The 22,170-nt window shown below is 38.2% G+C and overlaps 4 protein-coding genes across 7 annotated transcripts in view; all 4 read right to left on the bottom strand.

Annotated features, from left to right (window-relative positions):
* Nucleotides 1–317: 317 nt before the first annotated feature.
* Nucleotides 318–2,004, bottom strand: LOC114882908. The gene is made up of 6 exons (XM_046287999.1): nucleotides 1,853–2,004; nucleotides 1,641–1,782; nucleotides 1,201–1,448; nucleotides 848–1,089; nucleotides 452–732; nucleotides 318–380 (listed from the first exon to the last, which is right to left on the bottom strand). The coding sequence occupies exons 1-6, from the start codon at nucleotides 2,002–2,004 to the stop codon at nucleotides 330–332; spliced, it is 1,116 nt and encodes a 371-aa protein (XP_046143955.1). The 3' UTR covers nucleotides 318–329.
* A 560-nt stretch (nucleotides 2,005–2,564) lies between these two features.
* LOC114882901 lies at nucleotides 2,565–6,534 on the bottom strand. The gene is made up of 3 exons (XM_029200081.2): nucleotides 6,201–6,534; nucleotides 4,886–5,087; nucleotides 2,565–3,109 (listed from the first exon to the last, which is right to left on the bottom strand). The coding sequence occupies exons 1-3, from the start codon at nucleotides 6,385–6,387 to the stop codon at nucleotides 2,968–2,970; spliced, it is 531 nt and encodes a 176-aa protein (XP_029055914.1). The 5' UTR covers nucleotides 6,388–6,534; the 3' UTR covers nucleotides 2,565–2,967.
* A 2,797-nt stretch (nucleotides 6,535–9,331) lies between these two features.
* On the bottom strand, nucleotides 9,332–17,850 carry LOC114882902. Of its 2 annotated transcripts, none has more exons than XM_029200083.2 (4): nucleotides 17,272–17,850; nucleotides 16,083–16,450; nucleotides 14,128–14,260; nucleotides 9,332–9,979 (listed from the first exon to the last, which is right to left on the bottom strand). In XM_029200083.2, exons 2-4 carry the CDS (start codon nucleotides 16,291–16,293, stop codon nucleotides 9,808–9,810), a joined length of 516 nt encoding a protein of 171 aa, XP_029055916.2. In that variant the 5' UTR covers nucleotides 16,294–16,450; nucleotides 17,272–17,850; the 3' UTR covers nucleotides 9,332–9,807. The 2 variants fall into 2 exon arrangements, with proteins under 2 accessions (XP_029055916.2, XP_029055915.2); XM_029200082.2 differs by having other exon boundaries at nucleotides 16,083–16,453.
* A 1,313-nt stretch (nucleotides 17,851–19,163) lies between these two features.
* LOC114882932 overlaps nucleotides 19,164–22,170 on the bottom strand; it is a 188,063-nt gene continuing 185,056 nt past the window's right edge. For 2 of the 3 annotated variants that reach the window (XM_029200136.2, XM_029200135.2), the window contains 9 exons: nucleotides 21,723–21,832; nucleotides 21,565–21,654; nucleotides 21,397–21,459; nucleotides 21,261–21,326; nucleotides 21,140–21,181; nucleotides 20,987–21,058; nucleotides 20,790–20,900; nucleotides 19,768–19,955; nucleotides 19,164–19,249 (listed from right to left, as the gene is read on the bottom strand). In XM_029200136.2, the coding sequence (XP_029055969.1) occupies nucleotides 19,812–19,955; nucleotides 20,790–20,900; nucleotides 20,987–21,058; nucleotides 21,140–21,181; nucleotides 21,261–21,326; nucleotides 21,397–21,459; nucleotides 21,565–21,654; nucleotides 21,723–21,806 (672 nt within the window). In that variant the 5' untranslated portion in view covers nucleotides 21,807–21,832 and the 3' untranslated portion in view covers nucleotides 19,164–19,249; nucleotides 19,768–19,811. The remainder of the gene's footprint in view (nucleotides 19,250–19,767; nucleotides 19,956–20,789; nucleotides 20,901–20,986; nucleotides 21,059–21,139; nucleotides 21,182–21,260; nucleotides 21,327–21,396; nucleotides 21,460–21,564; nucleotides 21,655–21,722; nucleotides 21,833–22,170) is intronic. The other variant, XM_046287774.1, reaches the window with a different exon arrangement.

Genomic DNA, 22,170 nt, shown 5'->3' on the forward strand with positions numbered 1-22,170 from the left:
TGTTTCCGCAAACGGCACTTGAGCCAGTAACATCGCGTTCACCGGCAGCTTGGGACTTCCTGTTACGAGCTCACCTGGTACAGGTGAATAGAAAATGCTCGCTGGGAGCGGCACGAATGAAATAAACGAAATAATCCTCTGCTCGTTGATAATCTTGCGCAAATTATGACTGCAAACTCGTTCTTTAATCAGTAAGTAATTGACTTTTATCGTATTCATTTAAATGCTTTCTTTGCTGTACGATCAACGAAGATAGTCAATTATTGAATCTTCTATTTAAATAAATGAACTTTCCTTTATTTTCAATTTGAAATGATTTTATGCTATTGTCAGACATTTGGAGGAAATCGAAATCTAGAGAACCTCTGATTAGTTATTTCCTGAAAATATTTCAAAATGATACATTAAGATTAAATTTCTTTTATAATAATCATATACTTTGTATAATTACCTCAGGGAAAAATGCAATGTTGTTCTGCCAGATGTTCGGTTCTAATTTCTGTACATGATTCTCTAGGCTGTTTCTAACGGGTTCGTTTTTAGATGTTTTCTGACCAGGAAAAACAATTTCATTATCATTAATAGGTTCTTCATAATCAGAAAATTTTTGTTTTTCGTTGTGTTCGTAGTATTTCACACTTGGAAAATAAATTTGATTTCGAACTGGTCCAATTCTATAATCCTTCGTTCCAGAGGTTATCCTTCCTTTCAATACTATTTTGGAGTAATTATCTGTAATAGAAAACAAAAATTCAATCGTTGAAGCTTCAATCACTGCATAGACAGTGTAAAATTTCTCAAGAACATAATTAACAATTTTTCAATGAAATACCACATGAATGTTCACCTCTGTGATCACGAATACCAATATTCTCCCGATACTTTCCACCCTGAAATTTATTGAACAATCGAAAGAATCCACCATTGTAATTATTCAAATAATAAATCAGTGCGTTCATGTTTCTTGGACATTTCGGAAAGGTCTCGTAACACACTGTGGAGCTTCCCCGATTGCTGTATCCGAGCAGCATCGCTCTGCCAAAGTTCAGCAGAGGAGAAGCCGTCTCGACGTCGAATTTGGTCAGCAAACTGAAAAAACGAACACAAATAGCAATGAAATAGCGCTGAGGATAAGTTGCGAGTGATTTCAGAGTAACCCGTTAAAACCACGACTCGGACGATCGATCCTGAAGAACGTACCTCGTGAAAGAGTTCTTTCCAAGGAACTCGAAGAAGCCGGACCATTGTTTCCCTAACGATCTCCCGGGAAGTTTTCCGCTCGCCATTTCGCAGAGTATCCTGGGTATACACTTGTAGTCGTCGTGACGGGATATCGAGGACAGAGCGTCGAAAAGATTCAGCTGGAACGTTCCACCTGATACGGTAGGGTAATTCGGTTGATGCTGGCCGGAAGTCGGGTACACCGGAAAGGGGTTGCCCTGATGTGGCTGTAAATAGAAAAGTTATGGGAATTTCGTGCGGGAGTTGGAAATTTCGAATGGGCGATTTAGACTGTTGGAGAATGAGATCTAAAATTGATGTGGACCCTGATGTCCTTTGGAGTCAATGATGGAAAATTTTCAACAAATGAAATACAAAAAATTTATACAGATAAAATAATTTAATTTCCAACTTACCACTGAAGGATCATTTTGAAAGAAGCTGGAAAAAATATCCATGATTGAGATTTGTCTGCCCGTCGACCCGTTCCACTGATCCTTTCCATTCATCAACCGGTCGCTTTCTCGATCAGCTAGATCGGCAGCCAATCGATCAATGCACCTACGCGACCAACGTTTTTCCAGCTGAATTATTCGCGTCTCTGTGTCAAGTAATTCGATTCCGTACTCACTGCAACAAATCGGTCGCGTTGTAGTTCTTTCGTGCCTCGTCGAAGTCGCAGTAACGAGCACCATCGGCATCCTGCGGAGTCCTTTGAATGCGATCCTCGGCGCGAACGTCGGCTCGAAGCAGCAGACAAATAAGGATGAATCTGAATATCATTCTGCGATCTTCTTCCTTAGCGAATCTTGTCGATCTTGTCTTCTCAGTGTTCAATTTAATGCTGGATAACGTTCCCTTAAGGATCTCGTTAGGATTCCTTGGCGAGGATCACTGTCACTTACTCGGATGTGACGTGAATGTTTTCGTCTCGACTTTGACGAATTTAATAAACTATGAAACTGATCAAAAATTGAACTAACAAAACAATTTTCTTTTTTACAGGTTTTCTCGACTGAAGAATCTTGAAACAGTGAGGCGCTTCGTGGATGATCGTGTCACAGTTCCACGGCAACTGGAACTTTCTTCGAAACCGTACCTCGCATATAAACTTGAAGAGGCGTAGGTAGGAAGAAACGTCATCGTGAGCTACTCTCACTTCTTCGCGTGCTCGTTTTTCGCGCGGCTATATCATCGAGGCATTTAAACGTAAAAGATCCGTATACTTTGTCAAACTCAAAGGTAATAATTTTGCAGAAATTATAATTATAACTCTGTAATAAGGGAGACATTCGGTAACGAGTTTTAATTAAATTAATTTTTCAGCATTATTTAGGTAATACTTTTATTTGTTATTTTATTAAAAATATAAGTTTTGTTCGCATCTATTTTATGCAATATAAAATAAAAACTTGTATTTGCGAATTCACGGTAAGTTATTAATACAATTAAATGATGTACAAAATATATACACGCTATTAGCAATTAGGAAGATAACATTATTTATGGACACTTTTCGTTGAATATTAAAAAAAATACATTTTACATTATCGATAAGTGGTCCCTTACTTTTGATCACTAGGGTACATGTGAACGGAATTCGAGGAACAGAATTGTTGTTCAAATGCAGCTGCAGCCTTGTCCAGGGGATTAACGATCAAGTAGTAAACAAGAAGTTTATATCATCTTAGTATTTACAGTCTGTACAGCAGTTCAGTTTCGCACCGCATAGACGATGGTTTACAATTAATCCGGAAGCGTGTCGTGATCGCAGCCTCTTCCTCTCTTTGCCAGCTGATGACAGAGCCGAGGGCTGCCTATGATGTCGCCCAGGAACACGCTCAATAAATAATTCTCCTTCATCGGATTCGGCGAAGACTTGTATTCCCTGTGAAACGACGAATAGCAGATATTAGTATCTTACTCTTATTCAATATCATTAATATTTTCTAATTAAAAAACAGTGCTTTTATCATTGCTACAAAAATAGAAGAATTCTTCTTCGAAGAACTCTTCTCAAATCAACCAGCTGTGAAACCCTAGAAATTTCAGTTCTTCAACCGCAGCAGGTCCTGCGAAGGACTCTATCGCCACGGTACTTCATCCATGCTCCGTTAAATCTCTCCAAATCTCAGCTTCCCGGGACCCAATCTTCGATTCCTCCTTTCTTCTCCTTCTCGCTCTTTCCAACAACATGTCCACACAGGTGACAGAAGCGATTAACCGACGAGTTTCGTCCCCGATGACACGTGCTGGCCATCTCGAAGCAAGAGACGTCGAGGAATCGCAGATAAGCCAAGTCGAACCCCCAGAATTCAGCGAGCAGATAGCTCGCGAGGCTCGTAAAGCCGAAGAGGAACGGGGCAAAGGGTGGGACAGAGTTATCAGGATGCATTAGGTCGCCCGTGGAGCAGCCATTAAGGGCTATCTTGTGCTGGCGTTACTTGCAACCGAATTTAGTGCGAGCTCGTGGCTAGGTGGCCAAGAAAGAACCGGTAGCAGGGATTTCTATTAGCTCAGCTATTGGAGGAAAGTGCTGGACCATTAGAAGGGACCCGTACCGTTCAGCTCGTACCTTTTTCCAGGAATTTATCGAGGTCGATCGTCTTGGACGAATTATCGAGGAATTCTTAGAATAGTCCGTGCCAGGACTCCGGGAACCTTCGAATCGTCACGAGAAACTTTACAACTTACAGTATCGTTCATTGATGAATATTCAATTTTTAGAAGCTTGTTTAATAATTTCGTTTGTCCAGGTATTACATGTACGAAATTTCGTAAGTTCCAATCGATTTCGAAGTCCCATATATTTTTACCATTACATGATTCATAGAACATCGAACTGCCTTTCATCATAGGTCCGCGCAATACTCAAATCTCATTTGCATAAGCGCTCTGAGAATACGAAAGGAGTCCTAGAATACCTTGCAACATTTTATTGAGATTACTAGATAACCGTAAGCATCGTAAAATGTCTTATTTAAATATTTCGTCAATTTGCACATTAGCAATTATATTACATTTTATTGATTTTTCCTGTCAGTTCGTTAGGAAAAATATAATTTAATCGGACAGGTGCTGAATTGAAAGCTAATGTCCTTTCTAAAATTGTATGGGTCAATTGAAAATGATTAAACAACAAATCTCAGGAAGGAGATTAAATATCAACCGAAGCGAGTGGAAACAGGAAGAAGTTTGAACGATAGGAGACACGTTTCATTGGATCACGGTAGACCGCGCAAACGGGTCAGTACTTTTCCACGATGCATTAACGAGACTGTTATTAAGTTTCCATATCCATGCCGTTTCACAACTGGATCGTCTGTAACGAAGATGAAAAACCAGACCGTCCGTGAACTTCAGGGTTGCAGTTGCACAAGTAAGATGCAACGATATCGGGAACACGATCATTAAGACGAAGCTCTTGTTTTACAGATGACGCTTCGTAATCGTCAGTCGAAGGAGAATCATGTAATAGTCCAATGACAAATTAGCAATGTTGTTCTTCGTGACAAGTGCCATGCAAATCGAACTGGATTTAAATCGAGAGGAAAATCAAAGAAATCTTCCATGAAAGCAAAACACACTTACGTAAAAGAACAAAAACGGTGTCCTGGAATAAATAGGAGATACAAACGAGGTATTGATTATTGCAGAGGTGTACCTGAACACGACATCCCAATCGAGGACACGTTCGCGACTTCGTTTCTGCAGAGTTTTGCTCGCGTATCTGGCGCAGATTCTCTCGTAGACGCAGACATTGTTTCCCAGTTCGGATACTAATTTCTTCTCCACCTGTCCGACGTCTAGAATTTCTTCGGCGTGTACCAAAGGTAGGGCACGTTTAACTCTGTTGACGTAAGTCTCTGAAAACGAGAGGCAATCGGTGGTAAATGTCAGAATCATTTCGTCATTAATTCGTCTATTCGTATGAAATTTAATTCTTGAGATATTTTTAATTGGATCGTGTTATCGACTTCTTTTAACATTAATTATTCATCAGTACATTAGCACTTTTATTCTGTTATCTTTATAATATGTTCTTATAGAAATTTAATCAATGTTAATTACTTGATTTTTATTTGAACTTAAAGCCATCTCTTCGGTAGCAATAGATATGAAAAGTTCGAGTCTTGTAAAGTTATTTTCGAACCATCACTGTCAACTATGCTAATGCATTATTCGAGTTTCCATGATTGTCATCAATCCAAGGGCGCGTTTCAGTGCTTCTGAAATCACTAAATGACGGTCCCCGGCTGATGAGCAATCAACGCTTCTTCACTTCACTTTAATGAAAATTGACGTATACAATGCACTTCTCTATGCAATCTCCTATTAAACTGTCACGTTAATTGCTCGTCAAACTTCAACTTTATTATTACTTGTCATTCAATCACCAATCTGTCATCGAGGTAACTCAACCAAAAAGAAAAGGTATACAAATATAAGAATTATAATTTAATTTTCAAACCTGATTAATTGAAATAAACTATTAAACGTGCAATTACTGAACACATATAATTAGCAATTATCGATGCTAATGAATTTTTAAAATAAAGCTCTGCAAGGACAACTTCTTCTATACTTTAACTTTAGAGAAATTCATTGAACCCTATGTTTTCAACGTCAATGTCCTCGTCGAAGAAATTACGACGACGTTACACGAGAATCCATGCTTTCGACGAAGTTGCAACAAGTGGAACACTTTCGCTTTCGCTTCTCGTCGATTCGATTCACGCGCGAAAGCATGGATTACCTATACAAAGTAGTTAAGATTCTCTTCGCTCCGATGATCGAATGCAACTTCCTGTCGGCTAGAATATTCAAGAACCATTGAACTTGCTCATGCGATTCATTTATCTTAAGTGCATTAGAAATGCTCAACTCTTTTTTAATGAAAGTATGGTAATTAAAAAAAAAATTGATTTCATTTTGAAATAATAGAATCGTTTTATCGAATAGAAATTTGAAGAAAATACCTGGATTCAACGAGTACGCGAGTTTCTTCACGAAATTGGTGATCCTGACAGCAGCAACGATCACCGGAAAGCCGACCAATTGTACCGGAAGCTCGAACGTTGGTTCTTCCGGTCTTGGTGCTCCACTTACGAGTGCCAAAATCAAGAAGTAACATCCCAGCACGAAGAATGCGCTCGTCAGTCGCATCGTGGAATGCTATCTAAGAAATTAATCAATTACTGTTACTTCACTTTGACACTTCAACGATAATTATTATTTTGTAAATGTTCACGCGGTTTCATCACCCAATAGGCTACTATCTTCTAACACAATTTATTCAACATTTTCACAGAATTTCGCCAAATTCGTTTGAAACGACGGACTCAAAATGGCACTTCGATGACTCTCATTCACGAATATCCAAAACTGGAGGAAGCGAACGGTTCTCGCGGAATTGATCGCGATGTCACCTGTTCTCTGCAACGCGTGGCTTCCGTGCACCAGAACACCGGACGAAAACGTGGACTGGCTGTTTCTTTGGTAAAAACTCGTTGTCGAGTGTTCCTCAGGGCAGTGCACGTATGCCTGTTGCTGGTTTGCGACAAGAGAAAGTGATCGCCCCTACCCGTTGCCTTACGTTCAAACGAACGGCCAGCACCGGATTGCGACATTTAGTGCGCTAACAGGACCCGTACCTGACGTCCTTCGAGCCCTCTTCCTGGTTGCGTCGTCCTCCTCAAGGTCGGCATCGTTTCGAGCACCTGGACGATCGAACATCCATCGTGACTCATCGAACCCTTCATCATCGATCAACACGTTTGGTAAAATTTCAAATTGAAGAGCACTGAGTTTGAGTAAAAATTTGGCAAGTGTGAATCTTTCTTTTGTGACTTGAAAAAAAATGATCATAATTTTTCAAGCGAAAGTATGGGAAGATTTAAAAATTTGAAGAAGAGGAATTTATTTTGAATTCGAAGCAGGTCGAGGTCTTTTGCTATGAAGACATAGGATCCTTTCGAATTCGGAGAAGATAGAAGTACTGTGATTTGAATTCGAAGGAGATTTGAATAAATCTTCCAAAGGACTCTAAATTTTTCTTTCGTTAAACTACTCTTCGAGTACGATCACGCAGCAGCTACTTCGCAAGAATACAATCGACACTAAGACATGTAGAACGAATCGATTATGTTTGAACAACTGGCTGGGATGGTTGCTCAATGATCATGATTTTCCTACGTGTACCAGTTCACGTCGATCCAAATGTGTGTCGTGAATGCACTTCTACTGGGTTGCATAGGTGAACGATCTCTCAGACGTGACTACCCCGGAAGTACTTTCCTTCTAAGAATTTGTATTTATTTATCATTCATTTTCAATTATTTAATTATTAATTACATTAAGCTGTATTTATTTTCAGGATATTTTCTAGTAAAATCTTTTGCAATTTTATTGAAATATTATACATTCATTACTTATTTTATGTCGAGCTTAACTAAATGGTAATTGCATGTTAATTACCTTTGAATTCTAAAGTCAGGATTTAATATTCCCTTTTAGAATTGCTAATAGAATGGTACGAATTTAAAAGACTTAACTTTGTTTTCTACTATTTGCAATACTTCAGTAACTTAACAAGAATCTTTATTGAAACTGAAAACACCATAACAAGAATTATCTGTCAAGTTAATTTCCCATAATCTTTTCCAAATAGCAAACCATTAAGCACCGCATTCCACTTGCAATATTCGTGAAATCTATGACTTAACTCAAAAGGTTTATCACCATCTTTACATCTCTAAACTAATTTCCCTGGACTTTCAAAATTCTGTCGGTCGATTGCCTATCGAAGTTTCGTAATTTCATGGATATTTTTCAGTGAGTTCTTTCGACGCTCGTCAATTACCCGCGCGAGGAGTCTCGTAACGTCGCGACGGTGTTTCGAGCGAAACAGCAGGGGATCGGCTGCTTTCGGGAGCGTGGAATTGCGATTGCACGAATCGCAGAGTTGGCAGCGGCGCCGATAAACGAACCTGGTGCGATCATTTTTGCGAGAATATCGCTGGGATTCTAACAGTTCGCCTCCGATCTTGGCACGATTTCGTCTTGCGATCGTTAGGAAGCTTACGAGCGAGCAAACGTTAGTGCTTGGCATGCCGCTTAAAGGCGCCCGGAGATTATTACAATAACTTTGCCGACCCTGTAAATTGTCCGGATTGTTTTCTCCGCGATAACGTTCACGTTGCAATGGGAATCTTTTTTTCTATGGAGCAAAATTGGTGTTCTACGAGAACTTTGCCACGAAATTCCAATTTAATATAACATTTCATACTTGATTTTGCTTTTACGTGTGAAATTAAATTTCTTTTTAATTAAGTACCAACAGAATAGAACACAAGACGTTTAATAACTATTCAAATAAGAAAAAAATATTTCCATTTCGAATGCTTTAATTCATTCTTTGTTTTCAATTAGTAGAAGCTAATTTCTAAGGAAATAAAAATTACCGAAAGGTTGCATGTATCGAGGCGTAAAGTCGCTTCCTGTTTCGTTCACGAAACTGTGATCGCGATGGATTAAACGCGCGACGATAACGAGCAACTTGGGAAAGGATAAATTGGTATGGCACAAATTAGACGTCCCTTTTCGTTGGTGGCTGCGCGAAATAATTACAAGAAGCTGGCTCGAGCGAAAGGGCCATTAGCTCGGCCGCGTCTGGCCTCCTTTGTGCACCTTTATAACGCTCGCTAAATATTATATACACCGGTGGTAAATAAGGGACGTACTTGTTGAAATCAGTTCGAGCGTCGCCGTTGGAACGGCTATTAAGAACGAATCTCGAGAAAGCAGAAAATGTCCCGGTAAGTACCGGCGAATTATCAAGCCTCTATTCGAAACCATTATGCCACATGGTCGAGAAAAAGGATCTCTGAGAAAAGAGTAATAATATACAGAGGGATAACGAGCTACGCTGTGTATTTGCTGTTTTACAAAGAACTTATTATGTAGAAATTATATTTTCCTTTGTTAAGGATAAATGTTGAACATTCGTTACTTTTCATTCAGTCGTTTATTTAATAGATTATGATTTTATATTTTTAATGGTATTATGATAAATGAATTCGAGGATGTTCTTTGAAAAGAAAAATATAAATATATTTATTCAAACTTTATTTCTAAAAAATCCACGATCGTGTGATAGACGATCGGTTATTACATTTCCGGTGTAAGAATACATAGCGAGTTTTAACAATGCAGTGATTCGGAATGATGTACTATAAATAAATGATCATTGTGAATTTGCGTTGCTAAACGACTGGGTATCTTAAATACTAATCGATTCTCTTAAATGTAATTTAAAGTAATCTTAATTCATCCAGCAGAAAATTGCTGGGATCCATTACAAAAGTCTCTGAATATATTTTAAACGGTCTACTTTCATCTTTTACCCTTAGTATCGTAATCAACAATTACCAGAAACGACCATTCCTTAATTTCATATTTCTTTTGCAAACGATGTTTCTACGAAACTCGAAAGACGGAAGTTAGAAGAGGAAAGGAATCGTCTGCAAATATCACAGGTTTCGTCGTCGTGTTTTTCCATCGTCGACGAGGAAGAATTTCGTCCGGTCAGCGCAATCGGATCTTCTTCATCATGCTTAGAACGCTGGCTCCGGGCAACGGGCAGGTGGGATAGAAATTATGACATCCCTGACCTTCCAGACCGGATATTAGTTGACCCATATGCGCTGCGAAGTGATACCTCGAGGGCACTTCCGCCATCGTGCTCAAGCTCGTGTCCCTGAAAATTTATCATGAAATATCGATCACAAAAATATATCGTAATTTCATTTGATATTTAATATTATACCGAGCTTCAAACTTTACCATTTTGAAGCTGAATAGTATAGAAATGTAACAGCGTGTCGCCTTTTCGACCAGATTTCGCAACATGTATATTAAGAGACCGGTTTCGAAACGATGGAAAAGAATCGACGCCAATGGGTGGCACAAAATCAACTCCACTTTCGCAACATTTGACCATGATAAACTGGTCGGGAGTACGACATATAAGAACAGGCACAAGGCAAGTCGCCTTTTACTTTCGATATCGACGGCACTCGGTAAACACGAGACACGGAATCCGGTTACGCTCTGCAAAACCCACTGAAAATTACACGACCGCCTTTCTCTGCTGCACGCGTCTGAAGAAACTTTGAAAAAATTGAAATTTCCTTCCGGTACTCGTCGTCGAACGTCAGCCAGATTTCACAGTTTCACGACGCTTTCGATTTTCTCTTCTAAAATTGACACCGTTTAAGATTAATTAGAGAAACTAATTATTCGAAGCTCGAAGGATTATTTAAACTCTAAAAATAATATTAAATTCAAAATATCAGAGTAGCTGAAGTTACAGAGAAGATCGGTAATATCGGTAGCCATAGATTCTATAAATAAAGGATCCTCAGCACTACGCATCGGCGGAAATAAAGAATCCTTCGGGAAGATGGCGGCAGGAAGAAGGACGCGGTATAAGAAGCAGTTTCGTCACGCATGGCTCCCGAGGAAGACGTCGTCTTCCAGCCGCAAAAGGGAAATCTTCCCTGTTTAGTCGTTTACGATCGACTATGCGCCTCGGGCTTTCGCTCTTCGAGGCGGCATAACGAACAAACGCAAAACGGCTTCTTAGCTTTTCCATCTTGATCGGTTTAACCCACAGCGATCCGCGATCTAATAAAAATCGGGCATACTCGAAGCCGGGAGCGGCGTTTACGCACGCATAAAAGTAAATATAAAACTTGAATCCTTCCGGGACATTAACCGCGACGATCCATCCAGACATCATTGCTCGTTGTTTGCTTTCTTTCCCTTTTTCTACTCTTTCTTTTACTTATCTGTATTTTGTTCGAAGAATTTTAATACCATTGTGTTCATGTGTTATTAAATTTCACTTAGCGAACCGAACGAGCGAGTCTTTTGATGGACCAATTAATCTGTTAATGAATCGCAGAGTGGAGAAAGAAATTGACGAGGAATAGGACGTTTAATTGCTGTCAATTAAACGGCACACGGTCAGAAGGAAATTCACCTTTTCAGCCGGAAAAGGGGTAGAGTCGAGTATAATTTCGCGAAATGAACGGAAGCACTGCGGCCAGCTACCGACCACGAATTAATCGTTAAAGTGGAGCTACCGTTTCAACTTATTCATAAACCATAAAATGAAAGAGTAGAGGAGAAAATTTGTTGGAAAAATGTTTCGTCGGTAAAATTTTTCATATGCGAATAATTTATTTAAATTGATCGTTGTATTTTTAAATAGCTTTCAGGAATATTGAAACAATTCAATTTTCATGAATGATTTTAAATGATCTATTCACTTCATATTTGTTCACATTCGTACGAAATTCTATCTCTATATTAAATTACCAAATCGACGGAAATTTAGCCGTGAAATCAAACCGTCCATTAGGGAGGATTACAATTTTCGAAATAAGACCATAATTTCACGTTTGTTCGTCGAGATTATAGAACCTGGAATTAGGTACACTTTAACCGATGAACCGAATTTACATTCGAAGAATTTCGAAGGGATAAAAGAAGATCGAAGAGTATAAAAAGGCGAAGCTGAAGCATGCTTCGGGCATCGTAGAAAGTCGGAAGATTGTATAACCCGTGAAAAGGAAAGTGGCGGATTGTTATGGCGACGCCTGTTCCGGTTTCGGCGCAGTTGCTTATGTAAGAACAGAAAAACTTTCACGTTGTACCTCGATCTTTTACTTGTTGAACAACCGTCATCCTTTATTGCCCAAAAATATCGGCGAACAAATTCGAAATTTTGGATGATAGCCAGTCGCGAATATATTGCACTTTCTTCCTTCACGAAACGTTTAAGAAGAATTTCGAAAGTTCCTACAGTGAGTGCTTCCTGAGCAAAAATAAATTTTCAATTCGTAATTGTTTTAGATGTTATCAATTCCAATGTGTGGTATTTTTTCACCTGATATTGTCAAGTTTTTAATTTCGACATTTAAACAAAATACCATCGTAAAATGTCACTCTTTCTCTCAATAATATATATTCTCTCTTTCAAAAATCACGCGGAATGATTTAGTTTCAATCAATCGAAACGAAACAAAAGCGAATGTCAAAAAATGGAAATGGTACAGAGGAAACGCGTGATTCACAGTCGAGAAATTTCATGGTGTACCAAACGGACCGATTCGAGCGTGTATCGTTCGAGTCAATATTTGACCGTGCGAACATAACTTCGCTTTTAATCAAGGAACAAAATGACCCGAGCGATGCTCGTGCTATAGCCGGCATTATCCAAATAACGCGAGGATGCGTGGACGGGTTGACGTTTCGTTTCGCCTTTCGATCGTAAACGAAAATTGCGAGATACGCGAGCCGGACCACGATCGCGCCATTCAATTCCACCAGCGTCGGCGTCGCGACGCTCGGTTGTTGGGTCGCGCGAGCGTGGAATCGACGTTTTGCGGCGGTGATCGACGGGAAAATTGCGGACCCACGCGCCGCTTAGCGCCATCCAATTTTCGATGAGCCGCGATTCCGCGCCGCTCGCGTCTGTCCGCTCGATATCGACGCCCGGCATCCGGATCTGTTTAGCGAGATATCGAACGGACGGGATGGGACGTTTGTTTGGCCGGGTTAGCTGCTTGTTATTCCACGCGGAATCGCGCTTCGATCGATGCACTGGCCGGAAGCGAGGATCGAACAGTTTCCGGTCAACGTTCCAGGGCTGTAATCTGGAGATTGAAAGGTAATCCACCGAGCTGCCGTTTAATTCTCGATCGACGAGAAAGAGGGACGGATTGATAGGCGTCGCTCTTTTCCTGTCTCGAATTTCGGCAAATGTTTGTAATAATTGTCCGTTCAGGATTCGATCGAATTGCTGAATTAATAAGTTGCATCATTTTTAGAGAAGCGAATTAAAAATATATTTCAAATGAACTTCATTAGATTTACATACTGTGCGTGTAAATTCAAATGTAGGTATATACGGTCACGCTGAAAGTTTTAAGAATTTACAACGAAGCTTCGAGTAAAATATTTACTTGTTGAAAACTTCGGCAAAACATATGCAAAGATATGTCTTATGCAAACATATTAACTTCGTCATTTAAATGACAAGACAATCTCTGCAAACAGTGATTCATTAATAGCTGTACCTGGTCAACAAACTCTTCTGATCATAACATTGTGTTTTACATTTGAAATTACACAAGCACCATGCTAATTGATACCACTATAGACAAGGAGTTTTCTCTTCTACAACGCTAAAAAGGATATACATAACATATTAAGTTGTTGCATATCAAGTGGCTGATTTCGAAACATTAAATGACACAATTTGATGATATAAACGTATTCTGGAATGGCACTTACATTACATTAATAGAAATTTCAAGTTTGCATAAAGTGGTTATAAAAGCTTTTTTTTTTATTAATTTGATCCATGCAAATTTCTCATAACTCTGACACAACTATTTCTTACATGATCACGATAACCTTTGGAACGGTTACTGATGAACTATAGAGAACGACCGGTTCGTTTTAAATTACAATCGAAAGTGGAAAGTGAAAGTGGCGATCTGGAAGTCGAGCGATGAAAGTGGACGCGAGTAACCATAAAATTTCCACGGTAAGCTATGAAATCGCTCAATCATTCTAGGTTTCAGAAGACCCCTTCGATCATTACGCTCGTAAACGTTTCTATGTTGCAATTGCTGTTTCTTCGTCACGGTCTATTTCGTCTCTTTCACCGACTAAAAGCTAGCACTCGAACAAGTCATTAAAACACGAGAATCATTTCCAACTGAACAAACGGATTTAAATATCGGCAAATTTACGTTCGAATACATTTAACCTTGCCTGACAGTTGTCTGTCTTTTATCAATATGTTAATAATACGTTTAAGTCATCGTTTACCTGATTAAGTTTAACAAAGATCGTTCCATCTCGCTCAGCTGATCCTGATGAACAGACGAGGTCAGTTCACAGATCAGCTTCGGCAAGCAGGCAGTCTTGATCGTTGTCATCATCCTTGCTCGCCTCGAGATTCCTGTAAAGTAATCGAGGAACCGAAAACTTGAAATTTTCAAGAAGTATCGTGATAAAAGTGGGAGTATGGGGAAGCCAGGAACCTAGGAACCCGGGGAAACAATTTCCCTAGGAAAATCTACTATGCCCGGTGCTGTACAATCTCAACTTTCATTGCGTGCTAAGATCCAGTTATAATCCTAGATATACTCGAAAGTTAATCAAAACAGCCAATAGCTTCATCAATCAATAAATGCAATTTCAGAGATTTCAATGTTATCTTTCCTACAGCATTCAATCGCTAAACTCAACTTTTACTAAGTGAAACTCTGTTATTGACGTCGAAAAATGGCTAAAACGAGCAGCCCGCGTGCATGCATGAAATCACAAGTACACGGAAAATCAAAATACAAGACAATCAGAACTTTCGAAAGTCATATGATAGCCTCACTGTTTCTTGAAATTTAATCAAACTAGAATAAAATTAATATCATTCTCGTCGTGTAATTAGGGCAAACTGCTGATTCATTGAACCTTGGAGTGTTAACCAAATTTGGAAGGTATCAAATATTCGATGGTCAAGATTGCAACAATTGTGAGTTCGGAATTGCATAAGAATCGACAATGGGAGGTGCGATGAATGGACAGTGCTTACGAGCGTTGCATAACATTGCAATGAAAACATTACTACGATAATGTTTTACATTTCTTAATTAATCCATCTATTATAATATAATTAACCTTGTTCTTTATTGAAAACATTTCGCTTCTTTGATATTCAAAGCAGGTCTATTGACGTCAAAACCATTATATCACAAGGGAAATTAAATTCATACGTATATGCAACTTTCGATTGAATAATATATTCTAGAATTAGAATATATTAAACATTTCTGTTAAGAATTGCGGATACGATTAACCCATATTCATGTGCAATGCAAATAAAACAAAGTGCATCATAGCTAATGATATCCCTCTATTGCATTCCGTTCCCAATTGGGAACTTAAATTTCAAATGTTTTATAGTAAATTAAGTAGACAATACTAAAGACTGTGAGCATGTTGGTTCCAAGTGGGAACATTGCGCTCATGAATAAAAATAAATATTATTTATTCCATGACCACACTCATTTTTAAATAAACTAACAGTCATACATATTTTTTTCAACTCGTCATAAAAATTCGTGCAATAAAGGGATATGTCAATTTAACAATAGAACAGAATATCAAATTTTATAGAGAAACATTTCTTTTCTTTTTTAATAAACATAGTCTCAAAGCAAATTATTCAATGAGCGAAGAAATTTTTATTTTGAAATTTTTAATGATTATTTTTAATTCTTTGTTTTTCGTATACACGATTGCACATGAAGACTCTTTGAGACAAATAAAAAGGAATATTGTTATTTTTCGAATTAGCCAAACTGTGTAAAAATAATCTTCTTTTTATTAACCAATCTTGAATATGAATAGTGTTTACGAACCAAAGGTAATTGATCAAAGGCAAATGTATTCGGAATCAATATCCTAATTATAAATTATTCAAATGCTAAATGTTATTTGATTACGAATAACCAAAACAGGATTATATATAGTAAGATCGCAAGCAAGAAAACACTCGTAGAAGTTGTATATAATAACCGAACAATCTAGAAAAGTATTATTAATGAACGGTAATTATGGAAATCACCAGTGTAGATCGAATATGTAAATGCTTAAATCATTATTAATTTCAGAAACCGCCAGAACGATCAGAATACGATTAAAACCATCAAGTCATCGCTTATTCCGTAATATTCCGCTTCCGATTATCATTTCACGTCCGATTGCATTATTTTTCTTACCGGTCTCCTTCTCGTCGTTCTTCTTTATAGACGTCAAGGGTGTCCTGTCCGCGATTGAATCCTGACTTCCATCAGGATTCTTGATCGTCCCGGTGACGTTCTGCTCGCTCTTTCCTAAAATCGTGGAGATGAGGTAGCTGTAGTCGCCGGCGAATATGAGGAACATCCCGAGGAATATCACCAGGCGAACGGTGCTCGTGTCCATGGCCATGCTGTTGCGGTGTCCTTGGCCTAGCTGGAAATCTTGGGTGCGACTGCTTCGATCGACGATCTTCGATTCACTGCGGCCCCCTGGTTGTTTCAGCCAGCCCTCGCCACCGGATCTTCCTTTCGAACTTTCGTCCTCGAACACCGGCACACTGCAATACCTACTACACGACACGTGGCTCAGCCCGGGGTTAACGGAAGTGTAGTGTCATGGCGGTGTAACATCAAGTGTCAAACGAATTTCAGTTTAATTAGACACTCGGTGCTAATTAGTCGACCAGAAGAACCCTCGTACCGATGGATACTGGGTTATTCGAGATTCCAATCTCTTATCTTAATATATCTTACATAGAGTCGAGATAGTGACACTTAATAATGAGTGACGTTCTAATCATTTTTTCACTGTACATCGGCTGTTCAAGGGTTAACAGAGAGGTAGATTAAAATTGCAATGGATGCATGTCGAAGTCAGTATGGTGAGAGTCTGTTGAACTTTCAGAGGAGGAATTGTGTTGTTGAAATAAATCATGGAGCTGTGTAGTGTATCATAGTTGTTGTAATAAAAGAGATTTAGGAGAGGATCAAATGTTTGAGCGTGAGAAACTGCTGGTGAAATTCTAGGGGTACCTTAGGTTATCTAGATTCTTCTTGAAGATTATGATAATTAATGAAGAAGTCATTTATCAAACTTTGAGGATCAATTTAGAGTTATTATGTGGCAAATTTGGAACAGAACAATAAGAATGATTTACAAATGAATGATGATTGTAAAAACAGTTCACTCAATTTTCCTTAATTTCTATTCATCAATTTGCTGCTGTAATAATCGAAGGGAACGTTGATTGCTAGAATTCTCAGCCATTCTTGATCCTACGCAAAGGATTTCATAAGGCGCATAAGGGGAACGTTCAAATTACGTAATAGTCGGTGTGTAATGCCTTAACCCAATTTTCAAGACTAAATGCGCTAAAACAATACATACTTGTGAGAAGCATCGACGATACACGATGTTGGCTGCTATCAAAGAGCGTCGACTTTCAACGGAGAACGCGTTACAGCAGAACTTTCGCTCTCTGTTCACTTCTACTTTCTTCGATCCGCTTCGAATATCTCTGTTACACGTGTTCTCAAAAAACCGACAATTGATTTCGACATAGAAAATAACAAAACTTCCTTTCTTCAAATCTTTTTCCTATTGAAAATCAATCAATGGAACACACTATTTCTAATTCACACGATGCACCAATCTCTTATTGCATTCAATTTTTCAAACGAATATTTTTATTTCAACACTATTCGATTGAACTTGTACAATCACTATCACTAATTGAGTAAAAAAAACAATAAGGAAAATGGCAAGAAGAAGCGATTACACAAGAATTGTGCGAGAGTTATACCGATCACTTTTTTAGGAAATTATGTTCGATTTCTTTGAAAAATGTTTGATGTGGTAAACGGAAATATCGCGGCAGACGGAGGAATTGAACGACGCTGCCGCGGTCTACCGACGTCGCGGAATGACTGTGAATGATTCGAAACCACGGCGGTGAAGCTAACGAGTTGTCAGTGAAAGTTGGACGCTCGCCCGCAACTCGCCGTGATCGGATCGCTGGATCTTGTGGCGTACCTTGTTTGTTCACCAACCGCTTCGCCGCTTTGATAAAAATATTTTTATAATAATTTTAGAAGCGAACAGAATTATATAGATCATCGAGAATAAAATCTTTAGGAAATACTATGATGAGACATTTCTCACAAAATTGCAGGAATAAATCTACGTAGAAAGGAAAATAACACAATTACAAAATTCATTACGATTTTCTCATCCCTCTTACTTTCAACCTGGAAATAGATGCAATTACCATCTTGCTATTATAATAAATTTTTCATTTTTCAAAAGAGCTTTTTAAATATCATGATTGCAAAATAAACGGCGCCTTCATGAGCACGTCGCACACTGCATCGCGAATACTATGTCTCTCAAAGGAAGAAACATTGCTTCACAATGGTGGTAATGAAATTTGTCAAGGGTACATAAAATTCATTAACCCATTGACCTGGAATGCTAGTTGACTCCGAATTAAAAATTACGTGCTATGCACATTTGATTTTCATTTATGAAACAGGTACATAGTTCTATTAATAAACGATGATATTTTATATTGTATGTAAATCATTTATTATAAAATTTTATTAACTTTATTATAATCATTTATTTTTGAATGCATAATAAAAATAAAAAATAAGCCCTCAAAACATTCTTTTCCCGATTGAAAGGAATTTAAAATTAAATTCCAGATCAAAGAATTAGTATGATCTCCATCTAATTAGTGTTTTCTTTTTACAAGAACAAAGCGAGATCAGTGGCTTCAGCAATGCGTAGGACAAAGGAAACTTTTACAAGGTAACCAGTTCTTCAAGGACGGTGATATGAGCGCGTCTAGATCAGAGCAACGAAGTACAATCTTCGAAACCCATATCCACTTGCTTTACTTTCATAAATTCTTTTAGGTCCGGTTAATCGAACGCAATTACTCGTTTACCTTGAAAGTCCACCTCGTCGCGTTTTACACTCGAGCAGGATTTAATTTTACTCTGCTATAAGAGGTGAACCATCAAGATTTTATGCAGTTGTGACAACTATGGAAACTTGCGCGAAGTTAAGTAAAGTGAATAAAGATCTACTGGGTGAGTTATAAAAAAAGTCAATTTCTGCTGTCAATTTATTTCAGATCATAAATATACAAATCAACGATGAATTTAAAATTTCTCCTTTGTGAAAATGGTGGCCAGACCCAACAGTGATTTAGTAAAGGGTGTAATGTTCCTCAGTGTTTCAGAGTGCAATTTTCTTACGTTGAAACGCGACGTCATGGCGGTTCCCGAAGATTTTCCGCGTCGTTTCTTTCTTCTGTCACCGTACTGACGATCGCCACCGCTCCATACAACCCTGTTCGCTTCTAAAATCAGTATAGAAATCAATGGTCACGATAAAGTGTTAATTAGTTGCAGTATCACGATTGTAGCTTTCTAAATTGTCTAAGAAACAGCGGATAGAAAAGCTTCATTTATAATTGTAAATGAAGTCACACTGGATCACCTACATTCTATCAGCTTTTTCTTAGATAATCTATTAACATACTAGATTGTCTAAGAAAAAGCTGATAGGATGTAGGTGATCCAGTGTGACTTCATTTACAAATATAGATTCTTGTACTTCAATTTATTGAAGTATACTTGAGAAAGCTGCAATCATGGTACTGTATCTAATTAACACTTTATCGTGACCGTTGCACGTATCGCCAGTAGAGAAAGGTGAAAGCGAATAGGAGGTAAGTTATTTTCTTCTTTTTTGGACACTAGCAATAATTTATGATAAACGAGTGAATCTATAGAAAACTATGAAAGATGGAGGTTTAAATGTTTAAGTTGCTGAGCTTTTCTTTTGTATTTGTTAATAAGATTGGAATCTACTCACGTCGATGAATCGCCGATTCCGAGGAAGCCTCTACAGATGCACAGTTACTTGAATCCGAGTTTTGTGGGCGCAGTTGCAGGTGCAACGGTAGGTGCACGACGTTGCCCAGGAGGTCGAGTGACAAAGATCCCATATTTTCTAGGTGGAGGTTCCGGTGGTAAGGGTGGTGGAAAGGACGGCTCGAGAATCTTTAATACCAAGTACATAAATTCACATTAACAATATTCAGTTGATTAATTGATTTTACCAAGAAGAAAGCTTAAATTAGAAAATGAAATAATTGTATTCCGATTAATTATACTGTTTTTCTTTGCAGTGCATCTTTTTCACTGCAATATTCAGTGCATCAGCTGTCACAGTAGATGCAATCATATATGTTACTGTACACTGCACGCATTTAAAAGTGCGTCTTATTTTTAAAAAACATTCTACTAGAAAAATTTACAAGAACATAATCACGTTGATATACTCTCTATTTCTTCGTAATCATCAAGACATTACCAAAATTTCATCAAGCAATATTACGATAATCAATTCCCACTGAGCAAACAATCCAAGTAAACAACATACATCAAAATTACCGTCAATTAAGGAATGCCAGGATACCATAATTCAAACAGATCATCGATATTACATAATCCTAACAATAATACACGATAATCTGTACGTCATTATTAACCCTTCCATTACGTACTATCTGAACTATCTGTAGCTGTAACGAGCATCCCGGTTGAATACGCCCTAACTAACCCGAATCCCATGGTTTTCCTCAATTTTGTTCACAGACAGCTACGAAACAACTTTACGTATCCTCCTCCGAGTCGCGAATACTCTCTGATAGAATTCACGAACAATCTGTTTGCACAGTTTGCGGCTGTAACGCGGGTCCAAGCTGTTACAAGCAAGCCGAAACCGGTAGTAAGAGGTAAACCACCATTACTCAAGTACAATTTTCGCGACAATCGCAGGGTCGGGGAAAATTTTCACCCTGCACCGATTCACTCGGCTTAATTGAAACTCACCTTGAGATTCTCGAGCGAGCCCGTCCTTCCTTCGATGTTCTCCGCAAGCTTGGCTTTTCGATCAGCGACGTCGCCCGCAGATATTTCACCCGATTTCCCGCACAATTTGTACTGAAAATCAACTACTACTTAATGATAATCGGTGAATTTTTCAGTTTCCTCGAGAACGTTATTAAGAGGGAATATTAAGTTGGTACTTTCTCGATGATACTCTCCAGCTCGGATAATTTATTCGCCGCGGCGATTAATTCAGTGCTCAGCCTTTGCATCTGAGAATTTATTAATTAGTGAATAAAATTTTCATCTTCGACTATACTGTCAAAAATTAAATTAGGCATTTTTTAAATTACTTCGTTTTCCAACTCTTCTGATGTTATTTTTTGCGCTTCCTTCTGCCCAATTTTAAAATGATCAGTGCAATAATTAATTCATAATTAATGAAGAGTAGCAGAGATTGAATTAGACACTAACTACTTTAACCACGACCTCGTCGTATTCCGATTTCTTGTCCTTCAATGCCGTCACATCTTGCAGTTTCTGTAATAATTATCCAAACGAGAAATCAATGATGATGATAGGGTTAATGAGTATCGATCGACCTATATACCGTTCTGTTTTCTCCCATGATCTTCAGCATCTCCTTGTTCGACTTCTCCATTTTCTTGATAACCTGCGTTCGAAAGACAATCTTGATGTTAGAGGAAATATTTTGTATTAAAAATGAGAAAATTTTAATATGAAAATACTTTCTATGGTATAAACTTTTCAAGCATACCGTAGTGGCGAACCACAGAGCCAAGTAGAAGAGGATGTGCATCAGTATGCAGACGTACACGTTGTCCAACACGTACGCGCGTATGAACGACTGGGACGTAAAGAGATGGTAACCAATTAGAAATCAGATGATCATAGGTGTGATTTAACAATATTTACCTGACGGTCGTATATGTCAACGAGCTTTAGGATCGGATAGGATCTCGTCAGTCGGTAGAAGTAGCTCTGCCTTTGCGCGAACATCTTCGCGGATGCAATCCATTAGTCGGCTGAAGGAAACGCGTTGGAAAATATTGAGAAGAAGAATAGAAACTATAAAACAACGACGTGCAACATGTCTCTCTGATAAACGAGAGACAAAAATCTGTCGGTTTTTAATGATACACCATGAATCGGTCGAGGATTGAATAATCGACTATCGAAGACTGAAATTTATATTTTGTTATAAATGAACTTGGTTCCAAATGAATTTTATTGTTAACATCAGTACCCTCTTGTTCTATTAAATTAATATTATTATGGAAATTTTAGAAAATACGAAGGAAATTTTTAAATCATCAAATTTGTAATCATAGAGTTATTATTTTAATATTATTTATTGTGTAAT

This window comes from Osmia bicornis, chromosome 1 (genome assembly GCF_907164935.1).
Source record: "Osmia bicornis bicornis chromosome 1, iOsmBic2.1, whole genome shotgun sequence".
Lineage (NCBI taxonomy): Eukaryota > Metazoa > Arthropoda > Insecta > Hymenoptera > Megachilidae > Osmia > Osmia bicornis.